Source organism: Alternaria novae-zelandiae (assembly GCF_023758075.1).
Source record: "Alternaria novae-zelandiae strain BMP 2774 chromosome Unknown scaffold_33, whole genome shotgun sequence".
Taxonomy (NCBI): Eukaryota; Fungi; Ascomycota; class Dothideomycetes; order Pleosporales; family Pleosporaceae; genus Alternaria; species Alternaria novae-zelandiae.
This window is the reverse complement of record NW_026056993.1, coordinates 113,414-128,463: the sequence shown is the minus strand read 5'-3', so window position 1 is coordinate 128,463 and position 15,050 is coordinate 113,414. Positions and strand designations below refer to the sequence as shown.

Sequence of the window (15,050 nt, the reverse complement as noted above, 5' to 3'; positions counted from 1 at the left end):
ACAATCGTTCATTACCGGCAACTCCGCCACTTGTATTGACCGGTCGCCAGAGTGAAGCGACACGATGGCGAGCAGGCGAACCGTGTCGCGTGCGTCACTGCATCATCGCGATACGACGAGTACTGATCGCCAGCCTGATATACCATTGCAAGGTTATAGGGTTGTTAGAAACGAGTAGCATGTAAGCATCGTGGTGGATGCTGGACGGCGGTGGCACATCTAAGGCAACTGCGCACAGACCATGCCTGCCTGCCTGCCCAACCTGATCGATGCAGAGCGTCACTGTGTCTACTCTTTCGTCTTCCGGCTGGATACCTAGGTACCCAGATGCAACCTCGTATTAGCAAAAGCTCGGGAAATGAGCGAAGACTACAGCATGGCTGGCGAACCGATAACTCCGTTGCAGGCGCGCTCTTTGTTGCGCGTTGTAAGTAAAGAGTCGCGCAGACAAGACAGCCTTGCAAACAAGCCCGCCATCTAACGCAGTATGCGAGATGCAGTCGCTTGGGTTGCGGATACAACATGTGAAGAAAGCTCAACGCAAAGAAACTCGATGCTGTTGGTCGCGTTGCGCCGAAGAGGAAGAAGAAAGTTGAGGTGGGGGCGCGCCAGCTCCGCAAGCGGCAGAGGAGCTTGAAGGCGGTCTGCTTCCACCATGCAGAGTCAAAGGCCTCTGAACGCTGTCGTACAGTCTCTTCACAAAGAATAAAATTTCCCTACCAACGCCCGACTCAGCACGAAACAGACATCATGCCTTCCATGGCGAGCTCCATCCACCCCGACTTCCGCGACGACGTCACCTCAGCGGAAGCCCATGCCGTGGACCGGGAAACAGAACGTCTAATCCATCAACAACTAGCTGCGGACAACGCAAGTGGCCGTCAAAGATACATTCAGCTCGCCAAAGAGATGCTGCGTATTAGATTGCGCGCCTACAAGCCCGAGTCACCACCCGTTGCTGGTGCCTGGTGCCTGATCGGATCAGCACATCTCAAGGCCTCTCAGCTGCAGGAAGCAAAGGAAGCCACTGAGAAGAGTCTGGAAATATATGCCGCAGGAAACGATGCTGAGAAAGAAAACTCCGCGGCATTGGCGAGGGAACAGTTGGGTTTGATCTTTGAAGGCTTGGGCCAGATGCCCGATGCTAAGAGAATTCGACTGCAAGGTGCGAGTGACGGAACGATGGTGTGTTCGAGTCCACGGGTACGTTGATCATGGTGAAGCATGAGGTGGTTCTTCTAACAGGCTTATGTAGTGTCCCTATGCACATTACGCGTTCCGCGTGCAGAACGAGGGCCGCCCTGGGCTCTTCAAGTTGGCTGAACTGAACGCGTGTGGTGCATGCAATTCGGCATTCTACTGCGAACGGCAATGTCAACTGCAGGACTGGAAAAGACATAAAGTTCCTTGTAAGAGATATACGGCTGCTCAAGTAGATTAGGACGGCGCATTGCTTTGTCCTTATTAAAATCCAGTGACTCCGTCTTTATCTCCCATACAATCTTTGCGACCATGAAGGACTCAAAAGCTAAGAAGAGACCAAATGTACGCTCACTTAGAGTTCCTTATTGACTAGCCGAAAATTTGTCGGCAGTCACTTAAATCGAGGGTCACCTAGTCGCTATTCACACCAAAACGACGTTCACCTGAACCGATAGTCACCAAGCCTCTCGAGCTACTACCACACCTTGATAAAATCCAATCGCCCGACGTCAGACTCCCACTCCAATCTTTCGTTCGCGCAATACCAACCTTCTCCAGCATAACGAAACTGAGACACAGCGATGGTAAGTAGTAATACCCCTTCGTTGATCAACACACCTAACACGATAGACAGGCCAAGACACGTCAGCCGCTGAGCTTCGACGGCAGGTGGATGACGATGGCAAGATCCAAAGCCGGCGAGGTTATCTCGGTCACGTATTACACAAGGACGTACGCGAACAAGCAGCTTCCAAGCCCGCTACCGTCGTACCGCAACGCAGAAGGACGAACCCGGAGCATGAACGACATCGACTTCGATACCGTCAGTTCAGAGATCGTTGAGCGATGCGACCGGAACGGTCTTACGGTTCTTAGCCTCACCGCTGCCGCGCTCAAAGTATGGGAGAAACATGGCCTCGAGCTACTCTCCCGGGACGACGTCAAGAAACTTGAGGATGACGAAGCACCAACAGCATCCAAAACCAATGGCTCGGAGCGCGCGGTCCGCAAGCGAAACCGCAATTCCGTGAAGACTGCCGAGCTTCCCGCCGCGAAGAAGAGGCAGAGCCTCACGGTCGCGTCTGCGGCAACCCAGACCGAAGACGGCCCAGTACTATTCGTATCTCAAGGCACGCAAACTGATTCGCCCGTAGCAGATCAGCAGATCGCCGACCTATCCGAACGGGAGCGCGAATATGATGAGGATGATAGTGCTTGGGAGACGCAGCGTAGCGACAACGATGATGATGACGTCTCGACTGTTGTTGGTGTCATCGAGGAAATCGGCGACGAAGCTGACTGGGAGAGTGATGGAGACACTGACGGAGAGGCTGAGCAAGAAGCGGATGGTGATGATGGTCTAGTGACGGTCAAGTTGCCTTCAGGACGGGAGCGTCGCGTCTCCAAGTTGAACGCATTGCTGCTCGCATGGGTCAACACTTGATACTCAACCACGACGTCGCTATACTAGCGAGACGAAATACGCCCAGGGCATATACGTCCACGCTCGAGGCTTGGGTTAGCATCATCTGGGCTTGATGTCGGAGTCTAGCGGTCACTTGTGTGTCACGGAGGGCGTATTCTAGGTCCTGATAATCACGGCGTTGCATATGAATATCAAGGATACTACTTATAGTCCAGCTCTCGAAGCGCAATGCTCAAAGTACGACGCTCAAAGCGCGAGCCTCAATTACTGCTTTCCTGTTCTGCAATATGTCCCAATGCCTCCGATACTCAGAATAGCCTCGATGAGTGATGTCAGCTTCGTGAGTACATCACCATATCGTGGAGGCATTCGCAGTTGTCTGCGGCAACAGACGAGAGATACAGAAGACCATGTATACCTCAACAACACCCCTAGATATACGTATGCTATAGCTACCTGCAACGCATACCTCAAAGATACTTAACACATGCTCCTTCCAACATTTTGGCGTACATGTCGTCTACTAACTACCACAAGGCAAGAGCCCTACGCAACGACGTATCTGCTCCTAGATAGGAAAGTGCACCTCAACCCTCCACCGAAAGTGCCAACAACCTTACCGTGGATGCAGCAGCCTCCCCCGTCGCACCTCCCCGCCCCCCACTCCTAACATACCAAATCCCGCTCGCCCGCCGTCCCATCTCCTCTCTTCTCCAGCTACCACACACAGGAGATTAGGTACGCAATCCTACCCTACACCTCCTATACCTCAAAATTCGCTTTTACTCGCTCCGCTTACTAACCTACGACCTCTATCTATAGCTGTCTCCTAACCATGTCCGACTGCACCTTCGCCACGCGCGTTTTCGACGCCTTCGTGGCACACATGATCACGGCCGTTTTGGCCATCGCGCTGCTCCGGTGGGCCCGTTGGGCGGGGTATGAGATGCCGTGGGAGAGGCGGGAGAGGCGGGAGAGGAGAGAGGTGTTGGCGGCGTTTGAGGGGCGGATGAACGATATTATTGATCGGTATGTTTAGTGCGGATATTGATATACGTAGTTGGTTTCTTTTTTCCTTTGTTGGTCTTTTCGTTTCTAGCATATCTTTCTTTTATTATGGTTAGCTATTAGCTTTGTTATCTAGGGAGTATTTTAAGGGCCTTGTCCCCCACCTCCCCGCGGTTAGGCCTGGGGCCACTCCCGGTGATGAGAGGGAGGGGTGCGGACGGGGGTATTCTTATTCATTGTTGGAAGAGGCTGCGCTTGGAGACGTATTCGAGAGCGCTGCTCGTCAAAGCTTACACCTCACTTCTGGTTTGCCGAAGACGTCCAGAATACGCCATCCGCAACTCGATCTACGAAGGCGTTGTATGCCTCAAATGGACCTAAGCCACTCGTATCGGCTTCGCGCGTTCGACATGTCGTCTCCAAGTATCATGATGGTCGAGAGAACTTCCTTCTCACGAGGCCATGTCGTCTTGACAACGGGGTTTGGTACTCGCCCACTATTCGCAGACTGGTGCGGCACTGAATCTTGGTTCTACCAGCGCACTCTCGGCAGACGCACAACATCCCTCTTTCACATCTTCAGTCTCACTTCAACCTCCCTCCATCACACCTCAACATCGCCATCATGCCGGTTTTCGATCTAGGCCGGCTAGGTCGCTTCCAGATATCCTATCTTCCGCCGTCAGATATGTCGCAAGGAGAGCAGCAAGACCTACCCTCAGGCCCGCCACCTGAGTATACAAATGATACCGACAGGGAAAGCGACGCCAAGTACCACGCTCCATCGCAAGCTCAACCACCAGAGTGCAAGACCAAGCAAGTGTGTCGGTGGCTCATCGAGATCTTCGCAATAACCTTCAACGCGAACTTCGACGAGCTGAACGCAGCTCTCTACGACATTCCCGTACCAGACAACACAAACACAATACTTTGCGACTCTGAGCGCGCAGACCTGGTGGCTCAATCCGATCTTGTGCGCAAGATGCACAGGTGGTATCTCGGCAATAAAAAAACAAGGATATATCGAAAGGAAGAGTTAGCGCTGTGCGACACCATCATCCAACCCGTCTCCGTCCTTGACGAACTTCAAGGCACGTGGCCTCACTTCGCTTTAGACATGATCGGGTGGTACGGCGAAGAAGAGCGCCGGCCATCTGATACACGCTGGGCAACCACTATCCCCGCGCTCTGGGCGGCAGATACACGGTATAGCTCTTGGGGCCGTCGAGAGCAGCTGGAGACCAACATGCGAACGTGGCGTAATGATCTAGAAGACGCTGCACCAAACGACAAGGTGCGCGACGTGCTACGGGAAGCGTGGGACGATTATCGGAGACGGTTCGGGCTGGGTGAGTTGAGCAGAAATGTCATATGTTGGCCGCTGAGGGAAGGATATTGGAACATGGGGGACGCGTTGTGGAGCATGGGCGAATGGGTTGTTGTCGATTCCCTGGGTCGTGAGTCACGGTCTAGGATACCTCGTCGTTCGCACACAGGAGTAGTATATGCGAACGGCGTGTAAAACAATGAAAACCTTTGTCAGTACCAGACATGTCTCGCCATCAACCTGCGACTGCCGAGTCCCGAAGGAGTGTTGCGGTGTGGAGGGTTTGGTAAGGGTGGGTCACGGGAGGCGATCGACGCATTGTGGCTCGGCCCCCAGCCACAATGCAGAATGACATCATGCTGGCTGTACCTGCAGCAACCAACACCACCAATTTGACCGCAAACCTGCTGTCTAGCCCCGTGCGAAACGCGGCAAGCGTGTTTCCACTATTGCCATCGTGCCATCTTTTCCGGCCCGTCCACCTCTTCTCTCCTCTTCAGTCCTCTGCATTCTTTGTATTCCCTTTAGTCTGTCGCTTCGACTTTAATTTCCCTCTACGCGACGACCACGCGAGCGCCCCTTGGTCTTTAGCCCCTGCCACCACAACAACACCACCACGATGGTGCACCAACGCGCATCCCAGCGGGCTCTCCTGCTGAGCGCGACACTCGGCCTCGCCAATGCATTCGCGCTGCCAGAGCCGACAGCTGTCCCCGCCAAGGTCGAAGTGCGCGCGCCTGTTGTGACTCCCGCGGCGATCCGGTTCGTAGGGCGGCACAGCTACGTGCAGAAGAGGAACATCATCGACGACATCAAGAGCGGCGTGGATAACTACGCAGCCTCGATTGGCAGCGTGCTGGGAACAGATCTGCCCAGCTTCTTCACAGAGGGTAAGCAAACGCGTGCATGGCAAGCTTCGCACTAGTAAGGCTTGTGCTGACTCTTTTTCTCTAGGCATCCCCGGCTGGTTCGAAGGCCTCCCCACCGGCAAAGAAGTCCTGTCCAGCCTCGGCATCGGCGACGACGACTTGGCTGCGAAGCCCACCGAAGTCCTCAACATCCCTCCCTATGCCAACTGGACCGACCAGGGCTGGAATGTCCGCTTCCACGGCAATGTGTACAAGTTCCCGGATATCAGCCAGGACAAGGTCGACGACCTGGCCAACGTCTTCCTCATCGACACCAGCGTTGCCGAGCTGCCCGACAACCAGAAGGAGCAGGCACGCAACCTGACGCGCTCCATCTTCATCGTCCAGCAAGGCGACGTCAATGTCTCCATGTCGCTCGAGCCCGCGCCCATGCAGGGCGGCGACGGCGAGCCCGGCGGCGGCAACTCCATCGAAGCCCCCGGCGGCGTCCAGAACCTCACGCTCCCCTACGAGACCACCGAGCTCGGCGACTTCGACGTCTTCGTCCCCATCCAATCCAACGGCCTCATCCCCGGCAACGAAACCAACAACGTCCAGCGCCTAAACGTCTACACCAACGGCACCAACAGCGGCAACGCCACCGCCTTCCTCGTCCCCTCCGAGGGCATAACCTTCATCTCCGACATCGACGACATCCTGCGCGTAACCAAAATCTACGACCCCAAAGAAGGTCTTCTAAACTCCTTCGCCCGCCCCTTCACCCCCTGGATGAACATGCCGGATATCTACGCAAACTGGTCCCGCACCCTCCCCAACAACACACACTTCCACTACCTGACCACGACCCCCGAGCAAGCGACCCGTCTGTACATGGACTTCATCTACAAAACCTACCCCGGCGGCTCCTTCGACACCCGTCCCTTGAACTTCTCAGACATATCCGCCACGCTGTCCATCCGCAAATTCCTCCTCACTAAAGTGTTTGAGACTTTCCCCACGCGCAAATTCGTTCTCGTGGCCGATACTTCGAACAGCGATGTCATGAAGGCTTACCCTGAACTCGCTCACGATTATCCCAACCAGGTCCAATGCATCTTCCTGCGTAATACCTCCGCGACGGATTCAGACATGTGGTTCCCGTACAATACCGAAGGTTTCAAGGGATTGAACAACAGGAGTTACATGTTCTTCCGTGAGCCGAATGATTTGGCGGGGTTGGATATTGTCAACGGACAGTGTCTCAACGAGTCGATACCCCAGAACGTTACGTTTTCGCGTCAAGCGGAGATTCTGGGAATTCATGGCGATAGTGCGGGTGGAAAGTTGCAGAGCGGGGCGACGATTAGCTTTGTTGTGGCGTTGTTTGCGGCGGTTGCGCTGAGTTTGTAGGGGGTTAATGCATGAGTTAAGGGCATGAGTACATACGAAGCATGGTGTTGTTGGATTTTGATTCAAATAATTTGGGTTTTGGGCATAGCGGCATGGTCCGCGTTGGTTTTGGATTTCTACTGTGCATAGCTGTTTTCTGTTGTTCAAACAATTATGAGATTGTTACGATTGATTCCTTCTTTCTTCTATACATGTGCAAGGAAATGCGCCACCAAAACTCAAGCTCAGCAGAAACTAAACACAACCACGCTCACACGAACCCCCGCTGACAATAATCACGCCTCCTACCCACCTCCCACCTATGGAACCAACACACCCGCCCCTCCCGATCATCTCCAGGCCCATCAAGCACTCGTCTACTACCATACCTGCACACTGGATCTTTTTCCGCTCTGGTGATCGGCTGGTTCGCTTCCTTCATCTTCTTGTAGATATTGCTACCTGGGTGTTTGTTCTTCTTCTTATTGAGCTTGCCCTTCTTACCCTTGTGAGTGCGGATATATTGCAGCGGATTGGCGTAGGTGGCTAGGTCGAGGGCGTCGATTGTGTCTGAGATGAATGGGCATGGGTTTTGGGTTTCGTCTGCGGAGCTTTGGAGGGGGGAAGGATGTGGGAGTTTGGGTGGGTCGGCGAGCGGTAGGTGGGTTGTTGGTGGAAGGTCATGGGGGATTTGGTGGGGACGAGGGGGATGGGTAAGCTCATTGGGGATGGCTTTGTCTTTGGAGTTGACTGAAGTGATGGCGTTGGACTGCTTCTGTTTTAAAGCTAGCTTTTCGGATATGCGCTTGCGAATAGAAACTAATTCTTCAAATGCAGCAGCCAGCATCTTGGCCTCAGGATCGGTACTCATTTCTGAAGGTTCGTGGGAGATGCGTTGAGTGATGGGTCTGGTTTCTGCAATCTATTGGGCACCGTTGGATGTATTTTATGGTCTAGCAAACGCCTTTTCAAAGACATTGGTTTGACAAGAAGGTCAGCACGGTCGGTTTCTACAGAAGTCTCGGAGCTTCTTCTTGAGCGTTGTGAGAGACATGTGTGGTATGGAAGCGAGACATTCATGCGTGACTGTATTGTCTCACTCTGGGTGCGAAGGGCGCAAAGTCATAATCACATCGGAGATCTAGGTAGTTTCTACGATATAGCCTTGAGGTTTTACGACAACTGACTACAAGGACTCAAAAAAAGGCTACATAGCACACTCCTTCATTGCCCACACGTCTCCGTCTATCTCTCCACCGTCGATACTTTCCGATAGAGCTTATACACCTTCTTCTCCACATCATCCCCACCCTGATTCAACTTCCAATAAGTGCCATATCTACATCATGACACTGACTTGGACCTACACGCGACTGCTCTGGCATCCAGTGCCTGCATCTGTTCCCGAGTCTGAGCCTACGTCGTTGTGTTTGGGGGCCTGATGAGTGCGTATATATTCCAAGTAACCGCTGTATGTGAATAGATCCAGTGCTTCGACCTCGGCGGGAATAGCGAGACAGAGATAGCTTAGGCGAGAGAATGGGTCGCGGGGACTGCGCGGACGGAAGAGGGAAGAGTGAGGTCCTGGTTGGGTAGGCGAATGCTGAACTCCGTTGCGTTGGTGGCTGATTGGGCCGATGATATGAGGCTGATCTGCGTCGTTAGCTCGCGTGGGGGAGTCGTAGAGGCCAGTAAGCTGAGAGTCTGCTGCGTCGGCGTTTGGGGACATGGTGTTGATTACGTGGTGAGAATGATGGTTATTGCGGTACGGTGATGCGTGCGTGAAGGATATGCGGAATGATAGATTTACCCTCTGCTTTCTGTTGAGTGGCGGAGTAGATAAATTATACTTGAGCAAACACCGCTCAAAGAGATCAGATAAACCAGGACGTGATTGTGGATGAAATATTGCACCGGGTACTTCTAGATGTCTCTTGGTTTCTTATCAAACTCCAGGTCATTCTAGTACTACATTGTCTTCCTCAGTGCAAACAACATAAAGAGCAACCCCATCAGAGATACCTGTACCACGAGCAAGGCCACTGACTCTGAGAAGCCGGCCAAATAACCATCTCATTTCACACCCTCCTCAAACCTTCTCGCAACCTCCAAAACCTCCGCATCCAACCTCGACCCCCCCAAAAACGTAACACTAAACGGCAACACACCCTCATCCCCCTCCTTCCCGCTCAACTCCTTAACCGGATACGTCCCCGCCGGCACCGCCACCCCACAAAGATCCAACACATTCCCACAATGCGTAAACTCACCCAGTATACTGTTCTTCTTAATCGGATCAGCGAGCACCTCATCTATGCGCCAGTGCGTCGGAGTGGTCGGTACAACGACGACATCAACACCAGATGCGGAGTACGCGAAGACTTTCTCTGCGTGGCGGGTGTAGAGGGCTTGGGCCTGCAGGTCGCGGTAGGCGTCCACGGCTGAGCTGTTCCGCGCGACGACGGCGTCCATGAGTTGTGCGGTTACGGGGTGGAGGGCTGCGCGGTTCTTCTCGAGGAAGTCGTCTGGGAGGGAGGCGAGGCGTTCGGAAACGAAGGTGCCGTCGTAGAGTAGTTGGCCGGCTTTTTGGAAGGGCGACCAGTCGATTGGTGTGAGGACGCCGCCGATGGCTTGTAGTTTCGATACCGTTTCGTTGAACATGCGACGGGCTGGGGGTGAGCAGATAGCTAGTGCTTCGGGTGGCGGAATGCCGAATTTGAAAGTGCGTGATTGGGGGCCGATGCTGTTAACGTGGCGTTCGAAGCCCATCTCTGGTTTCGCGTAGGGGTCGAGAGAGTCGTGGCCTTCTAGTATCTGCCATAGGGTTCGCGCGTCGGATACGGTTTTGGTGGAGAGCGCGATGCAGTCCAGTGATAGACATGCCGGTGTGATGCCTCGGAAGGAGATCGTTCCCCGTGTAGGCTTGTATCCGACGATGCCGTTGAAACCAGCGGGTACTCTGCCTGAGCCGGCTGTGTCTGTTGCCAGCGAGAAGGAGACGAGATTCGCGCCTACTGAAACTGTGCTGCCACTGCTTGATCCGCCGCTGATGTAGTCTTTGTGGTATACTGAGTGTGGGATTCCGTATGGGCTGCGGCATCCTACGAGGCCGGTTGCGAGTTGATCTAGATTGGCTTTTCCTATGAACAAGGCGCCTTCGGCGATGACTTTGTCGTATACGGGAGCGGAGGTTGAAGGTATGTGCGCAAGTGGTGGACAGGCGGTTGTGGTGGGAAGACCGGCAATGTCGATGCTGTCTTTGACGCTGAAGGGGACGCCGAACAGGGGTGGAAGTGCGTTTCGGTTGGGATAAGTCGATACCAATTTTCTTGCGGCGTCTAGAGCTGCTTCGCGTGGTTGTAAGTATATCCACACCGCTGGATCTATCTTCTTGTATGCTTCGATCTTTTCGTAGATCGCCTCTATCACGGTTACAGGTGACAGCCCCCTCTTGTACGCTCGCTGCAAAGCCGATATCGTGAGGTCGCCATCGAAGATCGGCGGTGTCTGAGGAGGCGTCGAATTGGCGACCGGCCCCTTACTTGACAATGGCGAGAGGGCGTCTAGTAACGGCTGCAAGCTACCAATGTATCCGAAAAGGCCCTGCGACCAATGTATCATATCCAGCGTCGACTTCTTGAAGCAAGCATCATTGTATCCACTAGTAGCTTCCTCAATACCACAGCATTCGAAACCGCGGTCATTCGCTTCCCGAATAGTAGTAGCAAAGCAACACTCTGTAGTGACGCCAGAAACAATGAGATGTGTAATTGCTCTCGCTTTGAGCTGATGCAGGATAGTCGTGTTCCAGAACGAGCCTTTGCCGGGTTTATCGATGACAACCTCGCCAGGAACTGGCTTCAGCTCATCGATGATGTCGTGTCCGTATTCTCCCCGGGTAAGCAGGCGGCCAAGTTCGCCCTTGTCGCCGATGACTAGTTTGTGCTGCGTGTTGCCAGGCGCGGCTTCTTGTCTGATCAACTTTGAGGATGGGCAGTCAGAGAGATCTGGTTTGTGGCCTTCGCGGGTGTGGAAGACAGTCATGCCAGCACCCCGACACGCCTCCAATAGCTTCTTCGTTGGCGCGATGGATGCTTGGACCGCCTCCAGGTTTCCGCCTTGGATTTCGCCGAAACCTTTGGTTAGAAGGAAGTCGCGTTGCATATCAATTATGAGTAACGCAGTGTGCTCCAGAGGGAAGGAGAACGCGTATGGCTTCGCGTCAAAAGAGAGCATCGTGCCATTAGGAGAGGTGTTTGCCATCTTCGTGATACTGTGGCGATTGAGAAGTCCGGTAATTGGAAAGGTTGTATATGGGCAGACACGCTCATGTAGGAAAGCAACATCTACAGAAGGCCGTCAGGGAACAACGACGCGCCATATCTACGTTCCATGTCGACGCCATCGGACGAACGTGGGGACTCCAACACGGGCCGCGAACGGAGTATGCAGCTGGCCTACGGGCCTACGGGCGGGAGTTGGAGGTGTCTTATCGGTATCGGGTGGCGCTAGCACCAGATTGGTCTAACTCGGCTCTCCGATGAGCTATCTCCATCATGCCCAGCGCCCAACGCTCTTGCATGCCTGTCCAAAAGTCCAGATAGTAGCGGTACATGTCTGAAAAGTTATGCCGACCCATGTTCGTATCCGCATGCACCCCGCCATATCATCAGCGACTATCTCCGAGCCAGGAGCCGAAATGGTTATCAAGCTGGAGACTATCTTGATATGGAGATGCATCTAGCTGTCACGGCTCGAAGACCAAGACTCTGGAATTTGATAAAAGTTGGATGCAGTTCTTTTGCATTCGGTTTTTATGACTTCACCGTACTGTCTTCAACCATGTCTGTGCTCAAAGCGAGGCTTGCACCTCATCTTCATCTGAGGGTACCTTTCGAAAGCGGCAAATATGGCTCGCGCTGGTCGAACAAAGGTATGTCTCTGGAAGGCATTCATGTGTGATAGAATTAAGCTGATCGTCGCACGAACACCAGATCTTGATCCGGTGCCACCAGAACAGCGTACCTGGGGTGGTCTTGACTACTGGGCATACTGGTGCTCAGACATGCTCGCACCTCCGCTGGCGTCTACCGTGAGTAGTGTAATGGCTCTGGGGTTTACAGCTAGAGAGACAATTCCGATCGTCTTCTTCGGCTTTGCTATCTGCAGCGTCGTCATAACACTCACCGGCAAGATGGGTGCCACATACAATGTGTCCTTCCCGGTCATCATCCGAAGTGTCTTTGGCATGTATGGCTCTTTCCCGGCTATATGCATCCGAGCTTTCGTCGCCATGATGTGGGCTGCGATTCTCACAGTCCAGGCGAGCAACTTCCTGCAACGCTGCCTTGAGGCGATCTGGCCAAGCTTTATCACTTTTCCGAATCACCTACCAGAGAGCGCTGGTATTGATTGTAAGGCCCACCTTCTGAGACCATGTTGGAACGTTACTAATAGTGTCGTAGCGGCCGGGTTGCTCTGCCTGTTTTTGTACTGGTTTCTGCAGACTGCACTCGCCCTCATGCCAATCTCGAAATTGCGCGTCCTCTTCTGGATCAAGGGTATCGTCGTGCCGCCAACATTCTTCGCTCTATTTCTTTGGGCCGTCATAGTGACGAAAGGGTGAGTGATCTCGTGATAGCCCGCAGCGATGAACGATGCTGACTGAAGATGCAGTGGCGGTCCGCTCATCAAAGGAAAAGTGGAGATTACTTCAACATACATGAACACCACCTACTCAGTGCTCACCGGCCTCAACGCTGTAGTCGGGCTTTTCTCCTCTTTGGCCGTCAACATGCCCGATTTCGGCAGGTTCTCCAAGAATCAGCTCGCTGGCTACCATCAGTTCCTCGCCCTCCCCATCATCGGAACATTGGGCGCACTCACACCGATCTTCGTCACCGATGCCCATTCGTACCTGTGGGGCGAGTTCGAGTGGTATATGCCAACCGTCATCGCCAAGTTTGATTCGCGAGCTGCGAAGTTCTTCGTATCCGCCAGCTTTCTCCTCGCGACGATTGGCAACCAGATCGCAGCAGATACCTACCCGTTCGCGAACGATGTAGCTGGCATGCTACCAAAGTATATCAACATCTTCCGAGCCACCATCATCATTTCCGTCTTTTGCATCGTATCCACGCCGTGGAACATCATCAAGAACGCGTCAGGTCTTCTCTCGTTCTTGAGCGGCTACTCGTGCCTCATGGGTCCTCTTGCAGGTACCATGGTCAGCGACTACTACCTTGTCAAGAAGTGTAAACTGGATGTGGATCAGCTCTACACGCATCGCGGCATCTACTGGTATAATGGAGGCTGGAACTGGAGGGCATATGTGTCCTTCGTTGTGGGATTCGCTCCCCTCCTCCCGGGTTTTGCTAAGAGCATCGACAACGATCTGGATATCGGTGGCGCATGGAAGGTCTACACGTTCGCGTGGATATTTGGGTTCTTTCTTTCGCTGTTTACGCATTATGTTGTATGTACATATATTTCGCCGGCGACAGGGTCGTTAGTAGAATGCGCGGTGTATCCGCCGCAAAAGGATGAGGTGGTCGCGCCGGTTCTCGAGGGCGAGGAACTATCGAATAAGGAAACTCTTGTGGCGAAGGAGAAGGAGATGGCTAATATGGCTTAACCAACATCGCGCGAAGTACTCAATCTTGACCAATATTATCTTCTTCTGCCTTCTACAGATGATGTCGCGATCAAAATGGGAAGCTCTCGTATGCGTTTCGTGATGCCGCTGATTAATTTCCACTTGGTCCGTGCTTCACCGGCTGGGCCGCCTCGGCTCTCTCTCGTCCCATGTGTTATTCATCCCCCAACCTCCCTGCCGGTGGACCAACTCAACGCACATGGCACCCACGTCATCAGTGAACTTATAGCAATCTTCAACACGCGTCAAGCAGGAATGGCAGTGTGATGCTATGCATTCATGGAAAAAGCACCATCGTCAACCATCTCGCGAAGTCGTCACGCGGACGCGTCCCACGTATCGCGATTTCACCCACAACATACTGGGGGTATCCGTCTGCTATCAAGACGGACATATACTGCAAGCTGAAATGCAAGCATGAACTTCGTGCCTAGTGAGAGCTCGCCGCCAAACTACCCTCTCCCGCGTGTAGCCAACATTCATACTACCAAGCCAAAATCGCGACGTCCATGCGATCCCTGTCGACGACGGAAGTCACGGTGCGAAATATCAGACACCGGACCACCATGTGTTCTTTGTCAATTCCATGATCAAGAATGCACCTTCAATGAAAATCCACTACCACGGAAACGACGTGCCGTGGCCATCAACGAGGCCTCTGAGCCTACTGAAACCGCCCGTGGCCAAATACCTCTTGGAAACGACTACAGGAATAACACTGCCCAGTCTACATCACCTCAGGATACTACAGCCAAAATCCGACAAGATCCGCCAATCGACGACTACGCAAATCTACATGGCCCTTCGCTCCTGAAGAAGACGCTGGGATTGCAGACCAGCAGGCATAGTCGTCTTGTCGGCTCGACTTCGGAGTACGAGCGCCTGTTATTGGCACTTGAGCCAGTTCAATCCGCTGGCGCTGCTGATGCTTTGGCTGGCCATCCAAAGCTTCGAAAAGTAGATCACGCTCGTGCAACGACGTTCGTCTCATCACCCGATGTCGGTACGCTCAACAGTCAAGGCGACATTCCGGATCTCGACGCTATCGAGATAGCCGTTGCACCACATGGCGCTGCGTTGATACGTCTATTCTTTCGCATTGTACATCCTAGCTTCCCGATTCTGCACAAGAACGTGTTCCTTGAGAAGTATGAACGTACTCATCGAGAGTTCTCGCCGCCGCTGTTAGCTGCA

At 53.4% G+C, this 15,050-nt stretch overlaps 5 protein-coding genes across 5 annotated transcripts; 4 read left to right on the top strand and 1 right to left on the bottom strand.

The window, feature by feature from the left end:
• Positions 1-750: 750 nt before the first annotated feature.
• J4E88_010422 (uncharacterized protein) lies at positions 751-2,647 on the top strand (the record flags this gene model as incomplete). Its single annotated transcript, XM_049404014.1, has 2 exons — positions 751-1,185; positions 1,838-2,647. 2 exons carry the CDS (start codon positions 751-753, stop codon positions 2,645-2,647), a joined length of 1,245 nt encoding a protein of 414 aa, XP_049250239.1.
• Positions 2,648-4,262: 1,615 nt separating this feature from the next.
• Positions 4,263-5,139, top strand: J4E88_010421 (uncharacterized protein; the record flags this gene model as incomplete). The annotated part of the gene is made up of 2 exons (XM_049404013.1): positions 4,263-4,986; positions 5,111-5,139. The coding sequence occupies 2 exons, from the start codon at positions 4,263-4,265 to the stop codon at positions 5,137-5,139; spliced, it is 753 nt and encodes a 250-aa protein (XP_049250238.1).
• A 444-nt stretch (positions 5,140-5,583) lies between these two features.
• On the top strand, positions 5,584-7,222 carry J4E88_010420 (uncharacterized protein; the record flags this gene model as incomplete). The annotated part of the gene is made up of 2 exons (XM_049404012.1): positions 5,584-5,854; positions 5,919-7,222. The coding sequence occupies 2 exons, from the start codon at positions 5,584-5,586 to the stop codon at positions 7,220-7,222; spliced, it is 1,575 nt and encodes a 524-aa protein (XP_049250237.1).
• Positions 7,223-9,274: 2,052 nt separating this feature from the next.
• On the bottom strand, positions 9,275-11,437 carry J4E88_010419 (uncharacterized protein; the record flags this gene model as incomplete). Its single annotated transcript, XM_049404011.1, has 1 exon — positions 9,275-11,437. One exon carries the CDS (start codon positions 11,435-11,437, stop codon positions 9,275-9,277), a length of 2,163 nt encoding a protein of 720 aa, XP_049250236.1.
• Positions 11,438-12,043: 606 nt separating this feature from the next.
• J4E88_010418 (uncharacterized protein) lies at positions 12,044-13,835 on the top strand (the record flags this gene model as incomplete). The annotated part of the gene is made up of 4 exons (XM_049404010.1): positions 12,044-12,134; positions 12,196-12,615; positions 12,667-12,823; positions 12,878-13,835. 4 exons carry the CDS (start codon positions 12,044-12,046, stop codon positions 13,833-13,835), a joined length of 1,626 nt encoding a protein of 541 aa, XP_049250235.1.
• Between the last annotated feature and the right edge of the window lie 1,215 nt (positions 13,836-15,050).